General features: G+C 20.9%; 1 protein-coding gene across 1 annotated transcript; it reads left to right on the top strand.

The window, feature by feature from the left end:
- Window positions 1-18,047, top strand: LOC105364500 (acyl-CoA Delta(11) desaturase-like). The gene is made up of 6 exons (XM_011502429.1): window positions 1-179; window positions 8,504-8,757; window positions 9,833-9,963; window positions 14,387-14,592; window positions 15,631-15,813; window positions 17,681-18,047. The coding sequence occupies exons 2-6, from the start codon at window positions 8,517-8,519 to the stop codon at window positions 18,030-18,032; spliced, it is 1,113 nt and encodes a 370-aa protein (XP_011500731.1). The 5' UTR covers window positions 1-179; window positions 8,504-8,516; the 3' UTR covers window positions 18,033-18,047.
- The last annotated feature ends 1,774 nt before the right edge of the window (window positions 18,048-19,821 follow it).

The following is a 19,821-nucleotide window of genomic DNA, read 5'->3' as shown; positions in this document are numbered from 1 at the left end:
GACATAGGCACGTGTATCTCGGTATTTTGTCTTGAACCGAGAGCGAGTTCGGATCAGTCGAATCGTCAGTTATACATTCAGGTGAAAACGTGCTAACACGTGTATAGTTTTTACTCGCATAGAAGTGTAGTTCCATTAAGCTGATTATTTAAGATATTTTAAAGTTTTGATCTAAGCAAGTAAGTTAAATTTTTTTAAAAAAAAAAAAAAAAAAAAAAAAAAAAAAATTTATTAATTACATATCATGTGTGTGCGCCTACGTATATGTGTATGTAAGAAACAAGCTTGTTTTTATCAGAGGTAACATTATAATGATTTCCAGTGCTGCAAGTATTCCAATCAATAATTTTTTATATATTAGATATATTTGTGTTCGGTTGACAATTGAATTTGAATCCGGTCTATATCAACGTATAAATTAAAACTATTATATATATTTTTTAATATGATTTTCTTCCTTTTTAAACTATTGTTTAAAATTTTAAGTTAAATAAAATGTTAAATAAAATAATTTCTTTTTAAAATTATATAGAACATTTAAATTTAAGATAAATCTTAATGCCACACAAAATTTATAATAAATTATTTTTTCAAATTCATATATTTTAGAAACTTATGGTCAAAATCAAAAAGTAGTATAATTATTATTTAAAATTATTAAAACTCAACTGTATAAAACAAAAAACATAGTAAAAGGAAAATTACAAAAAAAAGATATCGACATATTTATATTAAAATACTTGTATAGTTGTATGGAATTTTATAAAATTAAATGAAAATTTGATTATTTGTAATGAATAGTTATAAAAGAATCAATTAACTCATATGTGAATACATTTTTTAACCATAATAAGAAATGTTTACGATAATAATTTTTTATATTGAATTTATTTTCATTTTAATTGCTAATATATAAATACATAATAAATATTTAATATAACGTTTAAATAATGACATATTAAATTATAGATTACTCTGCAATAATTAATAAGTTAACCAAAGTAACTTAGTGTTATTAATGAAGTATTGAAATTTGCTAGAATAGTTTGCTAAAAATAAAAATATAAAGAGAAGAAAGCTTGAATAGGATTGTCTAACTACTCTATATAATATTTATCTTTATATAATAGCTACGATTATGCAAAGAATGTAACTCAATTTGACAGATAGAATAATATGTTTAGAACAACTTGTATGTACTTCTTATATCTTTTATTGAGATATTTAAAAAACAAATTATCTTTTATTCTTAAAATATAAATTTATTATATATAATTTTATACATCTCAATTTCTTACATTTTCAAATATTAATGTATATTAAACGATGATCTTTCTATTGGGCTAATTTCAAGTTGATTGAATACAAATTATTTATATTATTTATAATTATTATTGATACAAGATATTTATATTATTTTTTTTTTTTTAAGAAACCTCAATAATCATCAATTTAATCATAACATTGGCATAGAAACTTATCTATTAATTGTAAATAATTTGTTTAAGTTATTCTAAAATTTAATTTATTGAGATATTAATGTCTTTGTACAACTTTATACTCAATTGAATAAAAAATGTTATTAATAATGTAATGTGAAAACATAAGTATTAATATATATTTAAATATCTAATATATAAATTACCTATCATAATTAGATTACCTAAGATATTATCTTATAAATACACTTATTGAATTAATCGATAATACTTTATAAAATATTAGAATTTTATTTCAATGCATTTATTAAAGAATTAATAAAAAATTCTTTAAAATGTTCGACTATTTTAATACGAAGTTTTTTTACTACTTACGATTCAAATTTCAAATGAAGAAATGACTGCATTTAGTCCCTAATAATATTATAATCATATAAATTAATTTTATTTACAATAGTAGTAAGATTAAACATAAATATTACACTTTCGAATTATGCTGTATTTCAACATATTACTACTGTACTGCATTGCAGCATATTAACTACTGTATTGCAGCACATTACTATTTTTGTAATACGATTGTAAATGTTATTAAAACTTTAGTATTATTTATTATTATAAATCTTATCGCATGCATTGAAAGTGTATAATAAATCTACAGTCGCAAAAACCATTCATAGGAAAGCCAAATGCGAGGAAAAATTGATGAATATCGCCATATTTATCTTACGCGTAATTGTTTTATATAAAAACTTTTCAGTAATAAAATAAAAGATTTCAAGTAGAACATAATAAACCTAATCTTAATTTATTAATTTTAATTATATTATTAATGCTAGTTATATTATTAAAACTGATTATTTCTTGAATTTAAAATTTTGTATCAATGTAATTTCATTAAACGCTTTTCTTATATCTTTTTATTTTTTTTTTTTATTTAATTTTTTTTAATATTTTTTTTCAGAAAAATACATATATTTTTCATATTATTGATTTCACAAAATAAATATTTTTTTCTCCAAAAATAGTTCCACTAATACAAACATATTGTATTTATATTATTTACAAACTTTTTCCAGTAATTAGAATTTCACTCGTTTATAAGATACAAATAGAATTATTATTAATTTTACATACTTATTCTTGAATTTAAAAATACAATTAATACTTTTTTATAAATATTAGTTTTAAGTTTTATTAGAGTATACATAGTAAAAAAAACATAATTTCTTAGTTTAAATTATGCAGAATATGTTATGCAAAAATAATCTTTAATATTTCAATGAAATTGAAAATAAAATAGTCCTTCTATAGAGACATTATTTTAAAAACTTCATGTTTATGTATTAAATGATATCATATTTAATTAAATATACTAATTTTTTATAAACAGGGAAAATATTGCTAATAGAATATAAGCTTTAAATTAAGGTCCATAAACTATCAATAAGTTGATCGAATAAGATTATGAAAATTAATAATAATATAAATATATTGAATCATTAAATATATATATATATATATATTTTTTGATATTAATAAAAGAATTTTTCAAATTTAATTTTTAGATTAACGTGTAAAACTATCATAATAGTAATAAGTATTATAATACGTTTTCCGATATTGTGTTGATAATATATAACATAATAATATAATACAAGAATATTGTTAATATAGTAATAATATAAAAATTAATAATGTATAAAAATATTTTATACTCTCTAAAAGAGAGAGAATGAGTGAAGGTGATAGGTAGAGAGAGATAATAAAAGAGAAGACAAGATCGTAAATATGTTTAATAGTATATAAAAATATTGACTTAATTTAATTCGTATTAATATTAATCATTTTTTAATTATATTAATTAATTAATTTTTATGTTAGTTGATGTTATTCTTAATAGACGGTCGTGCTTCAGAAATTATTTTATAAGAAAGATATTAAACTTTTACTAAATTATTTTTAACATATTATATATTCGAGATGTTACATAAAACTTTGAAAAAATTCTAAAAACTTTTGTATTTCGAAGGTACTGTAAGATACTATTCTCTATATATTTTTATAAATGTTTGTATATGATTAATTTAATATTGCATATATATTAATTATTTTTCAATATATGATACTTTTTACGGTAACTGTCGTAATAATTTTAATAAAAAAATTATTTTCTATCGTTGCTTTATTAATTGTGCATACTGAAATTATTTTATAATTTAAAATGGTGAAGGATACAAAGGAATATAATCAGGGAGGAGAAAAATGTAGTGATATCTCCAAGAGTATTTTCACTATAAGACTTTAAAATAATCAAGCATGAGTATTCGAAATATAAATATAATTCTAATATATAATTCGTCTAGTATTTAAATCATTTATTTGCATAAATATAAATTGTATATCTTTAGGAAGCAGTGGCAGTAATAAATTAAATGTCGTAAAGTGGACAATGAGTGTATGATATTGAAATTAAAATATTTAGAAATTTTTTATATTTATAATTCTTTTGACTTTCAATTTTGTTCTGTTTTTGAATAAAATCATAGTTAATAAAATTTATAATTATCAATGAGATACTGAACCTATTAAATATTAAATAATTAATTTTGTTTTCACTAATGCGTTATATACAATTATTTAACCATTTCTCTCAACCCATATAAAATTATATTATTTGTGTAAAGAATTATTTTCATTTACTTTTGATACATATTAAATGTACTCTATTTTTATATTTATATTATAAGATAATGATCAAATATATTTTGTATAAATCAATTAGCCCTATTTTTAACTGTATTATAAATAAATTTAATTAAAATCTTATGTAAACGGCTGAGTTGTAGTAACTAAAAATTCAAACGGATAAAATGAAATATATAACTATAATTATAACAACAGAAAATTCCGAATTTAAGTGAAAATAATAGTATATTAAATACAAATATATTATCTCAATTTAAATTCTATTGAATCATTATTTCTGTATTTCATATGCCGAAAAGGGTTTTTTAAGTAAAAAAATAAGATGTATATGTGTATGTAAAAATGAAAAATAAATTGAATTTTGTTTTAAATTTGTGCCATCTGTAATTATGAGAGCAAGCTAACATAAATGGTAACTAGAAAATTCAGCTTTTAAACTTTTTTTTTTTTTTTTTATAATGTACCAAGAAGAAATTCGTTCGATTATAAGTGGCAATGTGAAGCTGTTGCCGTTCCTGCGTGCTCGTTCGACTATGTCAAGTTGTACCGCCGAATGACCTCAAATATAACGTTGGCCTCTTTTTGATCAACCGATCCCGTTCAACTCTCTTTTCAGCATCTATACTTGTTTTAATCTTCCACTTGCCGATCATCTTTTGATTTCCCTCTCCATTTCTACTTAGTACCAAGAAATGTTTCTCAAAGAAAGTTGCTACTTACTATCATATTAAGTTATTCGTGCTTGTTATTTAAATGTCTTGCATTACCATCGCCTATACAAATAGCAAATACCATTTTTAAATAACCTAGAAATATTTTAATATATGCAATATACAAGTATCCCATTTCCATTTAATATAAGGATTTTATTCTTGTATGATAATTTTCTGTAGTGTAATTTTATAACAATAAAATTCTTAAGATACATGCAAAATACCGTATGTTAATTTAATCATGAAAGTCATTTTTACTAATATATATATATATATAACAGTCTGAAATATTATTTAAATATTTAATTATTTTTAGTTTTTCTCACATACTTTTTAATTTTTATTATATAGAGATTAATTAGTTTTTTAATTTTTAGAATAAAATTTTATTGATCTAAGAATAAGATAGAAATGTACAGTGTATATTAGACATTTTCGAAAGTTGTTTTATGTCTATATATCGAATGGGTGCTTTAGTTAATAAATTTAATTAAGAAAATTTTACATATATGTAGATAAAGAGAGAGAGAGAGAGAGAGAGAGAGAGAGAGAGAGAGAGAATGCGAGAAAAACTATAGATGCCTGCGAGTGGCAAGGAATAAGATAAAGGAGGGAGATAAAAGAGGGAAAGTAGGATGATGAAAGAGCAAAAGGGAGAAACACGTACGTGATAGTAAATGTACAGTTACGTTGAAGGAAAAGCAAGTCAAGTTTACTTTAAGGACAAATGCAAATATAGATCTAATCTAAATTTCATTTAGATCTTTATTTTATAGTTTATTGTACATTGATTAATGTTATTACATTATATCGCTATAAAATAATGTATATTGATTTATTATTTACTTTAAGTATACTTATAAACGTTCATAGATTATTTTTGAAAATTATTTATATAAATTATTTTATATTTTATTTAAAAAATATATAGATACCAAATAAGAAGTATTTACATTATTTTGTTAAAAAATATTTATAATAAAATTTAAAAACATTAAATCAATATTATTATTATAGTAAGCATGTTATAAAAATATAATTTAATTATACATTTATGTGGATACACATTTAAACGGTAAAATGCTTTTTCTATTTAGATTCCTTAATACATAAGTTAAAAAAATACATCAACCATAACAAGATAATTATTAATAGATCCCTCATAATAATATAAAATTGTAGCGACAACACAGAATGGCAAATATTCTAAAATTAGAAAAACTCCTTTACGTGAAATATCTGTATATATAATCGATATAAATATATAGTTTTCTCTCTTTTTAGAAAATAGTTACATAATATATTGGAAATATATGCTTTTATAGTATCAAAAAGAAAAATGACAGTCATTAAGTAAATGTCAAACAATATCACTGACAACTAGCAACCATATAATTTACTCATAATGTAACAATTTATTATCATTAAATATTTACATTAATAATTACATTCAATACTTATAATGTACATATGAATTTCGATATCATAATAAAAAATCTTTTGTAATAAATCCATAAATTATAATTGTGCGCATTAACATTGATAAAAATAATAAATCAAATGAACAATTTTTTTATTAAATACTGTGATTAAATAGGTGCCCTTATGTAGTGAGGAGTGAAAAAAGACGAAAAATAATGTAATATACGATTTTATACACTTTAAAAATGAAAGTAGAAAAAGGTAAAAGTATTAAATAAAAATGATCTGCAATAAAGAACTTTATTATTTTATTTAATACCTCTTGATAATTATAAAAATAATATTTAGAATTTAACGAGATTAAGTATATATGTGGAATAATTTAAAACAATATATGCTACTTTCAATGAAATTCCAGGTATACTTATTGAATAGGTGTCAACCTCAAATCGGCGCAAAAAGTATCGTTTTGATATTGTAGCCAAAGCAACAAATTTACTTCAGAATTCACGTTTTAATGCTAATTCTTCTGATAATTAAATACTATTATTAAAAAATAATTGACAGAATGAGACTGAAATGAAAAGTAGTTTCAGCACATATAATAACGATAAATGAATTAGATACTACAAAATAATTTGCCATAACAACCATAAGCAATTATTACCCTGGAAGTCAAAACCAAAGAGTCATACTCTCAAATAAAGAATATAATTTGAAGTCACTTTATAAAAAAGTACCCTTAAAAAGATGGAAATTATAAATTATGCATCAGCCTCTTGACATTCTCTTAAAGTTGTAATAAAAATTCAATATTTTACAGGAAATAAATTTAAAAAACAAAGCCAGTTATAAATTTTCAAGTAAAAAGTATATAATGTAACTAAAACAAACATAGAACTCTCTAATTTCTTTAATAACTATTCAAAATACATAAGTAAATTAGAATAATAATTATAACAATGATAAAGTATGCAAAAATATAACAGATACACATTACAAACACTCAAAATATTTTATAAAATATTAAGGATTATTAAAATAATGTAAATCCGTTTTACAATTTTAATTATTAATAAGACAGAACAAAAGTATCAGATCTTAACATCAAATAATCTAAGATATTTCGAACAAAAAAATATACATTTTGTCTAATACGATAAACAATATCAAAAATACTGAAATAAAGGTTGTAAAGTTTTATTAAATAATGAAAGATTTATAAAAGTTAAAAATGAAAGTAAAAAAAAAATATATGGGCGTGTATGACTAATATATATATATATATATATATATATATATATATGTGTGTGTGTGTAATAATGAAAAATAACTGAAAATATTTTTTACTAAATATTCAAATTATTATTAATACACTAAAATTACTTTCTACATAATACAGACTTTATCTACAAAAGTTTTTTTTATATTTTTAAAAGTTTTTTAAGCCAGTCATAGTACAAAAATTCCATTTATAATATTAATAATAATAATTGATAAATAAATAAATAAATAAATAAATAAATAAATAAATAAATAAATAAATAAATAATAATAATAGTATATTAATTTTAATTATTATTAATTGCACAAGTCTACTAACATTTTACTAACTTCTTTTTTATTTAACACTAATTAAATATTTAAATATTTAAAATAGTGCACAGCCTGTTTAAAAATATATTTTTAATTATACGCTTATACTAGTTTGCCAGCCATAAATAAGTACAATAATTGTTTTTTCAAAAACTTTCAGTTTTCAATTAATAAATTCTAAAATATCATTTATAATACAAATTAAATTGGATGACTAATAACATCATGCATTTTATATATTTGTTTCTTATATATTAATATTTATTAAAGCATTATATTGAATATATAATTAACATATGAATTAACATAAAACTTCCATATTTTAATATAATTCAAGACTCCTTCAATTGCGTTGAGTCGCTAATATATAAAAAAAATTGAATTATTGAAAAATATTATAATTTATAATCTTTTTCATTCGTTTCAATATTTGTACATTAAATTTCCATTGCAATATTAATATAAAATCACTGTCTTTTCAATGTATTGCATAATAATAATATCAATAATAATAATAATAATATTTTTTAATTCTTTTTTTTTTCATACTAATGAAATAATAGCTCTTGTAGAGTACTCTTTCTATTACTCTAACCAGTAGTAAATTTCGCTTTATTGTTTAAGGTTCAATATCAACATGACGCCAAATTTATTTGGTAATACAGCAACACTTTATTTAGAAGCTTCACAACAAGGAATTCCTCAAGAAAAGTCTGTAAATGTATCCAAATCTTATGATTCAAAAAACAAATTACATAGCAAATACACTTGGAATATCGTATGGAGAAACGTTATTGCTTTTATTTACTTACATTTAGGAGCTGTGTATGGGATTTATTTATTTTTTACAGCAGCAAAATTGCTCACTGTTCTTTGGTGTAAGTATCATTAGCTTCTTTGTTAAAATATTATAATTTTTTAAAAAATCATTACTTATTTTTAGAATAAATTCTATAAAATAAAATATTGTGTGCTTTTTTACGAGTTAATATCTAAATCATTCGCTTTCATATGTATCATTGGGTAATTAATAAAAAAGTATAATAGTTCAGTAGTTAATTATAATTACTATATTTCCAAATATCTATTTATTACATTATTTCATAGTCCATGAATTAATTACAGTTAATGAGGAAAGTAGCTATTAGAATAAAAGTATCATTATAAATTAAAAATATATTTAAATATGTTTATAATATATTGTATTTAAATGTGTTTATAATATAAATTATATTGTCTATTGTAAATAATTATTTTAAAATACAAAATATATTTATGGACAAATAAAGCTTTTAAGTTTATAATTTTAACGTTTTTACAATTTTAAAAGACAAAAACTGTTACAATGACATATTAAATATTGATATCACAAATTTTCAAATAGTTATAACAACTTACAACATCATTTCATAAACTCATATATATATATATATATTAGAAAGCGAAAGATTTCTGATTATATTTTATAACTTTTTATCGGAGTTACAAAATTTACAATCGAAATAGTATGTTAATCTATTTCCGCATACGATTATGAAATATATTTTTAAAATCTATTATATATATTCATAAATTTAATTAATGTTAAAAATAATAACACTTACTTATACTTAAATAATTTTTAATGCTTTACATTTGGAAAATTTCAATTTTTATTATATGTTACTTTTAATATAAAATATGAATGTAAAATTAAATATTTTTAGTCGACCGAAAATTCATCTAAGAAATTAGATAAAAATTTCATTGGACAATTAGACAAAAAGTTTCGTATAAATTGTATTGATCTACGAGAATATCAAATGTTTATTAATTTGGAAATTTCTTACGTTTAGAAATAAATTATATTATAATAATAAATAATATTATAGGCTATTCAAATATTTCATTTAAGCTATTTAGATGATATCTTGCCTCTGCATGTGATTAAATTGATATTAATTATTTCGATAGCGGTACTTATTGCGATGGTAGCTGCTCTGGGCATCACAGCCGGAGCACATAGATTATGGGCCCATAGATCTTACAAAGCAAAATGGCCGATGCGATTGATGCTTATGATTTTCCAGACCATAGCGTTTCAGGTATTGATCATATTAAAATTTACTTTAATAATTACGAAAAATTCAAAACTTCTAATGTTATTTATTTTGTGTAAAAATAATGGTGTATATTTCATATAGAAAAGATATATGAACAAACAAAAATAATACAAAAGAAACAAATATTAATTAAAATAAAATGTAATTGACATTACATAATAAAAAGAAGTAGTTTTTGATAAACCAAAACTATAAAATATTTCTAAGAAATATTGAAGAATATAATTATATATGAAAGTTTGAACTATATCAAAATACAATTTTTTTTTTCATGATTTTATTATCTGTTACAATTAAGATTATTAATTATAACAATCTTAAAATTATTTATATTGAGCTTTTAAACATAGATTTTAATAGAATAAATATGTATTTGATATTTTTCACAAGAATTAATAAAAAGTTATCAACGAAAACCTAACTTTATTATTTAATTATGACAAAAAAATAAAAAATTGTAATATGAAAATTTGTTACTGTAATAAATCATTGGGTAAAACTCAAATTTAATAATTAAAAAAGACATTGAATTAATAATTAAAAAATTATACTTGATCAAATATTAATTCATGTAGATCATTAAGTTAACATAATTTAACTTAAGTAAAAAGTACTTAAAATGCATAGAAGGAAATAAAAAGTTTTCTAAAAATAAATGGATTGATCTACTTTAATACTATATTTATTGCTCAACATTGGTCGCTTTTTCTGATTCATAATTTTGTACATGTCGTGATTTCTGTTAAAATTTAATTTTGTTAAACTCTTGTTCGGGGAGTCAGTAAATGTGACAAAGAAAGAAGATTCAATTGAATTACTCGAATGATATTACTTGTAATCGATATATGGTAAATAAGCTATTGACATCTGTTATTAATATATAAGGACAAATATTTTCTTGATAATGCACTAAATAATATATTTTAACTACCGAATGGCTATTAGCATCGATAAAGAAAACAAAAAGTAGACATTACACTTACTTAAGAAGGTGTTTACTATTTTACACTTAATATCTCTTACATTCAGCATATATTCCTCTCCTCATTCTAATTATCTCTCTTTAATTACATCCTCTTTTTGTATTTTTCTTAGTTCGTTAATCTTCGGAACTGATAAGAAGCTGTCGAATCCGATATTAAAGTAGTTATAAATGAAATAATTTTTCTGTTCATTTCAGATAAAATTGCACAATTTACCAAGAACGATGTAGTGTCATTACTACATGAAATTAAGATATTTCGTAATTATAGTCATTGTAGTCGAACTGCTTATAATAAACTGTCGATTTTAGCTTTAGCGACAAATTCGTCAAGCCAAGGATTATTAGAATTTCCTCTTCGTGCTTACTACCGAGCTCTTTTGAGATTTGTTGCCATTATTTTAGTACCCTTTTGCCATTGGTCCGACTGCTATTAATGTTATTGTTTATTAACGACTAAAGTTAATCCCAAAGACAAGAAAACTAAAATGAAATCAAACGAGTTTACGATGCAAAATTATACCGATAGCCATTATAATACTTACATTAATTAATATATATTAACTGAATGGTGCTATAGTAAAATGATTTAAATTTTTAAAATTGTTATAAAATTACCGAATTCATATATATATATATATATATATATATATGTATATATATTTATACATATTATATTGATTATACAATATGTATAAATAGATAGTTACAATATATTACAAAGGAATTTTTATTTGCAAAAAATTATAATTTGTTGTTATTATAGTATTAAATATAAATGTTAATAATTATATGCACTAAAATTTTAATCGAATAAGTTTATGTATAAATAAATTACAATAATAATAAGCAACAAAATTAATACAAAAACAATCAAATTATTAAAATTTAAATAAAATTGCATTTTATTAGAATTTATTTAAATTTTTTATGCTTACAAATTGGCAGATTATGTTAAAGAAATTAACAGCCAATAATAAATAAAAGAATACGAGTATTTTTTAAATTAATTCTTTTTAATAATCAATACACACTTGAGCAATTTGTTTAAATTATTTTATAACTATAATTATTTTATTTTATTTTATTCATTGTGATACCAAATAAACATTCAAAAAGTTTCGTGAAATTCAAATTTTTGCTATATTGTTCAAATTCAAAGGAGTTTAATTGTTTTGTTAAGAAAGATATTCGCAGCAAATACGTTCATTCGACAAATATTCGTGTAAGCACGTGTAAAATAAGATACAACATAACATACTTATATCATTAACAAAATACAGGCATAAAATCTATTCTTCTAGGTAATAGTTAGCTAGTAGAATTAGATAAAATATATGAAACCAGGGAAACAAGAATAATAATAAAATGAAATAAAAATGTATGATATTTTCTTAAATTACATCTATTCGGAATATAATGATATATCAAGTGACAGCATACTCATGGTTACGAATATTTACAAATTATAGTATTATGTAGAACAATGTCAACATTCAATAAAAATTTAAAAACATATTTTTACTTAGATATATTTTATAGCAAAGTGTAAATATCAAGGCATTTATTGATATATTTATAACTATACAATGCTCATTTATGTAAACCAATTGAAATTTATTATAATTAGTTTATATTGGATTTTTTAATAATTAATAGAAAACATAAAATCATGTTTTCAACAATTCTCTTCAATAAATTATTCAATAAATTCAATAAATTACTTCTATATTATATTTTACATAACATAATAATTAGTCTGAAGCAAATTTTTTTGAACGCTTGCCAATACCATCTTTGATAATTTCATTCCTTTACGTGCGCACTTCGTTCTTTTCGTGAATAAAATTTTTTTTTTATTAGTCAACAAATATTTGCTTTAAGATATTAATAGCTTAATAAAACTTGTCAAAATGAGGCGGATTATTTAATCATATAACTTTTTTGTCCTATACATATGACTCTTATCTATTTTCTTCTTATCTATATATTTTCGTCTTTTATATATAATTAAGTTTATTTTTTATAAAGGAACTCTTTCGGTATTCATATATTTTTATTAAAGGTTCTGTATTTTAGATAACAAATATATTGTCAGTATAATTCCATTCTAAAATTAGTAAATTAGTCTTTTTTATCTATGAACTTATAAGATAAGTTATTGATATATAGATAAACGTTTTTAATATGGAATTTAATTATATTCAATATTGAGATTAGTATTTTATAATACAATAAAAAAATTTTAAATAAGAATGAATATTTATTTGCTTTTGTAATTTATTATTATCAATAATTTAAAAGCATATTTATTTTGTTATTTCAATTTATAAACATTTATTATATTATTGTATAATACAATATATATATAATAATAATATTGTATTAATAATAATATATGTTTATTAATTATTAATTTTTTAATTTTTTAATTAATTTATTAATATACTAATGAATAATAAAATGTATTAATAATAATATAATAAAATAATAATAATATTATAATAATATATATATTTATCATAAAATAATAATAATAATAATAATAAAAAAATAATATAATACATATATAAAATTATAGCATATTCTTAAACATTTATAAATAATACATATATATATTATATGAAAAGAAATTTATTCAAACACATTAATTAACTAAATACAAAAATATTTTGGTATTGTTAAAATACAAGGTAATTAAAAATTTTATAATTAAATTGAAACAATTATTCAATTAAATTTAGAAGAATTATATTTTTTTATGTTAAATTCTTAGCGTATTGTAAATTATATATAAATGTCTTTATTAATGCTAGTGCACATTACCAAGTCTGTATCTTATTAGTAATTTATTTGAACTTACTCCATTCTTAGGGTTATCATATTTATTTTTTAAAATCATTATTTTAGTACTGATTAGTGATATTTAAGTCTCAATAGAAATAGTATCATATAGTAATCATAACATTTAATAATCATATTTAAATAAATTAATGATATTTATGTAATGCGATGTAATTGCTTGCAGCTTTTCTTTAGTAAACATCAATAATCGCTAATTAAAATATAATTTATTATATATATAAACGATTTATTATATATACTATATATATATATATATATAACGACAATCTATTTTTTCAACAAGATTATAGATTGTAATAGACGATTACAGTTATTTACATGAAAAATTTTGGGGAAAAATTCAATTAAAAGTTCATCGAAAAACATGTAATTAAAAGTTAGAAAATATAATTGCAATATAAAAAACATTAGATATAAATTATTTTAATAAATCATAATTTGCTAATTTTCAATTATAGTGTGTACGTAATCGATAATATATCTTATCGCTTGTCATCTATGATTATTTATTATTTATTATCCTAGTTATTTAGCATTACAACTCATTTGATTTTTTAGAATCATCTTTTCGAATGGGTTAGGGATCATCGAGTGCATCACAAATTTACAGATACGGATGCTGATCCTCATAATGCACAAAGAGGTTTCTTTTTTTCGCACATGGGTTGGCTACTTGTGCGGAAGCATCCTGATGTTATTGAAAAAGGAGCGACTGTGGATATGAGCGATCTTGAAGCGGACCCAATTGTTATTTGGCAAAGGAGGTAATTTCATTGGCATATTATATTCAGTATCGCTTCTTATATTATTAAATATATATTTCAAATATTTGAATTGTATGAAACTATATAAATATAATAATAGTTATTCAATTTAATAATTATTTATACATTATAGAATATAAGAAGATTAATATTATTAATTAAAACAAGAAAACATCAATTTTGTTTCTGAAATCTATACGAAGATAAAAAATCATACTATGAAATATTCTCACAATAAATTTCAAACAATTCAATTATCAATTAATATACAAGCAAGTCGATAATTTCCACATAATTATATTCATAATAATTAGATTATTTAAAATAGAATTAAATTTTTATTGTAGATTGAATGTAATTGATTTTAGTTTGATCGAAATTTATGAACTTGATTAGTTAAAGCAATTTAATTCAGAGCCAGACAATATTAATGCACGAATGATAAGTTTTTTATCTCACCATTTTGAAAACAAATATGTTTTCGGTGATTAATAATAGTTATCAATGCTATGAATAATTCTGTTATTGATATATAATAAATCATTATTTTTTTAAAACAAAGACTTTCCAATTTTATGTAATCAAGTTTGTAGCTGCTTTTTCCTTTTATTTATGCGACTAAATTAAAGATTTATTATTTATTAATATCACTGATTATTTACTAATAAGTGTATTAATTATGACACTTATATATAAATATGGTTAACTGTTTATAATAATTTATTTAAAGTACTTAATACTGTTTGCTGCACATGTCACAATAATCCGAGTAAAATTAGCGATTACAACAGATTGTCACCAAATGACAATGGTTTCATTATTTTAATAAGCAAAAAAAATTCCAACACTAATAATAAAAAGATTTTTTTACTTTATGTTTTACTAATAAAGCCAATATTAAAATACTGCCAAATTCGAAAGCATAAACGTGAATTATTTATATATGTTTAAATACGCTTCGGTATTTATAGATAGAATTATGAAATATTTTTGTAAATTAATTATCGATAAATTTCAAACATATAGTATATTTCTTAGGCTTTATATCATTTTAATGCCAATCTTTTGCTTCCTACTGCCTGCTTGGATACCCTGCTACTTCTGGGGTGAGAATGCCATGTTTTCATGGTATGCAACAATTTGCAGATATACAATGTCATTAAATTTAACGTGGTTAGTGAATTCTGCAGCACATATTTGGGGAATGAGACCCTACGATAAGTAAGTTATTACTATATTATGATATACATTATACATTTTTAATAAATATTACAGACAAAATTATGTGCTCGTTCAAACAAAATTAAATATTATATTTATAGCTAATCAACAGTTCATTCTTAGCATAACGTATGTTTACATTGAATTAACACAGAATTATGTTATACTACACCTTGTGTTTGTAAATCAAAATAATATGAAGTATTATATACACATTAATTAGGAAGTTTGTTTTATATATTTAGTTATGTAGAAAATCAAATGCTCGCAAACGAAGGTGCGATATGTTAGAGAAATAATAATTAAGTTAAACATTCTGTATATAGTTATTTAAAAATAAAACTTCACATACTGAAATGCTTTCAATAATAAAAAATTATGTTCTTTAAATACAAAATGATTATAAAATAACATTACATTTATTTTGAGTTTAAAATAAATCCTGTAATTACGAAATGTTACTTAATTTTTTGACATTTTTGAATAATCTTTGATTGCGTATTTATTTTAGAATTTTTTCATATGCTTTAAAATTACAATATTATATTAAATTTCTAAACTATTGTCATTTTATTTAAACTTTTTATAAATACGATTAAATAGAAAAAAAAACCTTATTAATGCTCGTGTTATAACCAAGTATTTCAATATATTGTTTATAAATTTTTGAAAACTAATTATATTTCAATTTTAACGGAATTATATTTCATAACAATTTTAATGAGTCTAATATGTACATTTGAATAATATTAAAGTCAATAGATATTTATAAATAAATTTGTTTATTTGATTTTGTTTTGTTAATTTTTGTATAATTATAATATTTAAAATTTTCTAAATCTAAATACGATTTTACGTAATAACATAATATTTTTAGGTTAATATTTGAATATAAAATTGATTTATTCTCATTACACATTCTTACTTTTATTATAATACTTAGATATTAATTCATTAAATTATAAGTTAATATTCAGTGTTAATATGCTTATTTTATTGTAACAAGATATGAAGCTTTTATATGACAAGGTAAAATCAAACCTTGCAATTTGTTTGGATTCACTTCTTTCCTTTATCTCTGGATATTGCTTAACTTTTTTTTTATTTTGTATTAACAACTAGCCAACCTTTTTCTAACAATATGTCTTGCACAATTTTCACTTAACAAGCGGGCCATTCGCCAAGCTTTTATAAGTACATAAATTAACCTTAAAACTTTAATACCGACAAAATATTTTTTTTAACTTCTTCCATAATTTTGAACCATGTTTTTGATAAAATTATAAAAATATTTTTAAAGAGTATTCGAATTTATCATTGCGAATGATAACAAACATATTGCATAAAAATTAAAATATATCTTAATAGCAATGAATTTTTATTTATTAAATTATATTTTCATCATTTTATCATTAAATCAAATTTGTCATCATTTTTTAATTTTCATATGATTTTTATCATTTTCCATAAATTACTTATGAATCAACTAATTGATTAATTAAATTTCTGCATAACAAATGTTCATTTACCATAAATTATTTATTATTCATTATCGATTAATAAACCTACGATAATTTTGAATTCCTATAAAATAAATCAATGATTTATCGAACATATTAAAATTATAATCAACTTGATTATATTTAATAACGTAAAGAGATAAAAGAATATACGAAGAATTACAATTTATAAAATCTTGAAAACGTAATATATACTATTTTAAGAAATCACTCGAAAATTATGTAAATGAAATTTGTATTTTTCAATTTTAACATTTTTCAAATTACCTTACAAGCCTGCGTCATATTTATTCAAGAAATACAATTATATAAATTTCTTTATAATTACATAAATTATGTTTTAATAGAACGTTCAGTGCGACGGACAATATTCGTGTGGCTATGGGTGCATTTGGCGAAGGTTGGCATAATTATCATCATGTTTTCCCCTGGGATTACAAAGCAGCAGAATTGGGCGATTATCGTGCAAACTTCACTACGGCATTCATTGATTTATTTGCTCGTATTGGATGGGCTTACGATCTTAAAACTGTACATGTTAATCTGATAGAAAAACGGGCAGCCAGGACCGGTGATGGTACACGTATTAAACCAAATTCAGAAGAACATTATCATGAAGAAACGATCTGGGGTTGGGGTGACAAGGACATGCATCAAGAAGACATCGACGGTGCTCAGATCTTTAATAAGTCTGATTGAACTTTTATTGTTGATAATTAAATCTCTAAACATTTTCAATTATTTATGATTTAATTTAAAATATTATTTATAATTATTTATTTCTTATTTTATAAATTTATATTATTTTTTTATAAAATATTATGCACGTTCGTCTATTCAAAATTTATCGCATTTTTTTATATATTTTTGTATAGAAATCTTACATTCTCTCTCTCTCCCTCTCTCTCTCTCTCTCTCACTCTCTCTCTCTCTCTCTATTTTTAATTCCTCCTTCTCACCTATTCTATCCCTTTTTTCTAATTAGTTGTTCATAAATAAATAAGCATTGAAATCAAATGAATAAAATCACTTCGAAAAGTTTATACATAACATTTTATACTCCTAAATGTTTTATATCTGTTGTTGAATAAAACATTCTATAAATTAATTTAAAAACCGGAGAGTATAATCTGTATAAAATTATACAAGTGCTTTATTATATTATTGTAATGTTATGAGAGTAATGTTTGTTTAAAATATAAGAAGAAAATATAAATTATGTTGTATGTTTATAAGTTATAAAAAGTTAATGCAAGGATTCGATACAAATTTATAGAAAATACTTGAAACTTTAACAAAATTGATATTATACACTCCATTTATTTGTATATGATATTTAAAATCAGAATTATAATTATAAATTTCTTAAATATAAATTTATATATTAGTTATACTTTAATCACTATAAATATTGATTGCATAATTTGAAAATAGAATTATAGGTTAAAGAGACATTAAAAATTATTTTAATTACCGTATGTTTTAATATTTTATTTATTTTAATCGGTATATTGTATTTGAATCAATATACAATACTATATTATATGCTTTTATTTTTGACATATTTATTGTAATTACTTATTGTAAACTATTTTATTTGTATATTTTTGTACTAGTCCAGTCAAAATATAACTTTTCCAATGCGAATTCGAACCATAATTTATCCATATATTAGGCATGCATGCACGACATGCATAAAAGGAAAAACGTTATTAACAAATTATTATCAAAGCGAATTATAGATAATTTATTTTATTGTATGAATAACTAAATTAATTTATGCCGTAATATTTATTCAAAAAAAAAGATTAAAATTTAAAATACAACTTAAAAAATCAATTTTCTATGGTACATAATGTGAAGGAATATTAATAGATAAACGAATACACACATTAAAGTTTGCGAACTATTTAAAAAAAAAGGCAACATGTTAAATTTTTATTACAATATATAAACTACGAAAGAAACGTTCCTAGTGTCATAAAATAATATTGTATCGAATGTTTTCATTAATGCATAAGTTGTTATTATGAAATAATGGTACTTTTATTAATTGATTAAACATTTTACAATCAAATAATGACAATGAATTTTACTCACAATTTTATTTCTATACAACTTATTTTACTATTAAAAATAAGAATGGTACTACTATATTTTTTATTAGTACCTGATTTCCATGTGAAATATAATTTTAGAAAACATTTTTATTATATTATTTATTGATTTTTACTTTCATAATAGATTCATAAACAACTATATACATAATTTCAATTTGTTTAATGTTTATAATAATATATTGTGCCAGATAATTGGAAAAAAAACTCACAAAGAATTTTATTACGAATTATAAAATTTAAAAAATTTATTATTAAAATTATATATATAAACGGGCTATATAAATAATTAAACACGAAAACGTTTATTATAAACACTTAAGACTTTTACGAATGTATATAAAAATTCGACAACTTATATTATCTATTTT

The sequence above is a fragment of the Ceratosolen solmsi genome, unplaced genomic scaffold (assembly GCF_000503995.2).
Source record: "Ceratosolen solmsi marchali unplaced genomic scaffold, CerSol_1.0 scaffold39, whole genome shotgun sequence".
NCBI classification, from domain to species: Eukaryota; Metazoa; Arthropoda; class Insecta; order Hymenoptera; family Agaonidae; genus Ceratosolen; species Ceratosolen solmsi.
This window is presented reverse-complemented; position numbering and strand designations above follow the sequence as displayed.

Excerpts from the sequence above, each read along its gene's own strand:
- LOC105364500 (XM_011502429.1), top strand. The coding sequence starts at position 8,517 with ATGACGCCAAATTTATTTGGTAATACAGCAACACTTTATTTAGAAGCT. Across the intron at positions 9,964-14,386 it reads TCCAGACCATAGCGTTTCAG|AATCATCTTTTCGAATGGGT; the intron begins GTATTGATCATA and ends TTGATTTTTTAG. Across the intron at positions 15,814-17,680 it reads GGAATGAGACCCTACGATAA|AACGTTCAGTGCGACGGACA; the intron begins GTAAGTTATTAC and ends ATGTTTTAATAG.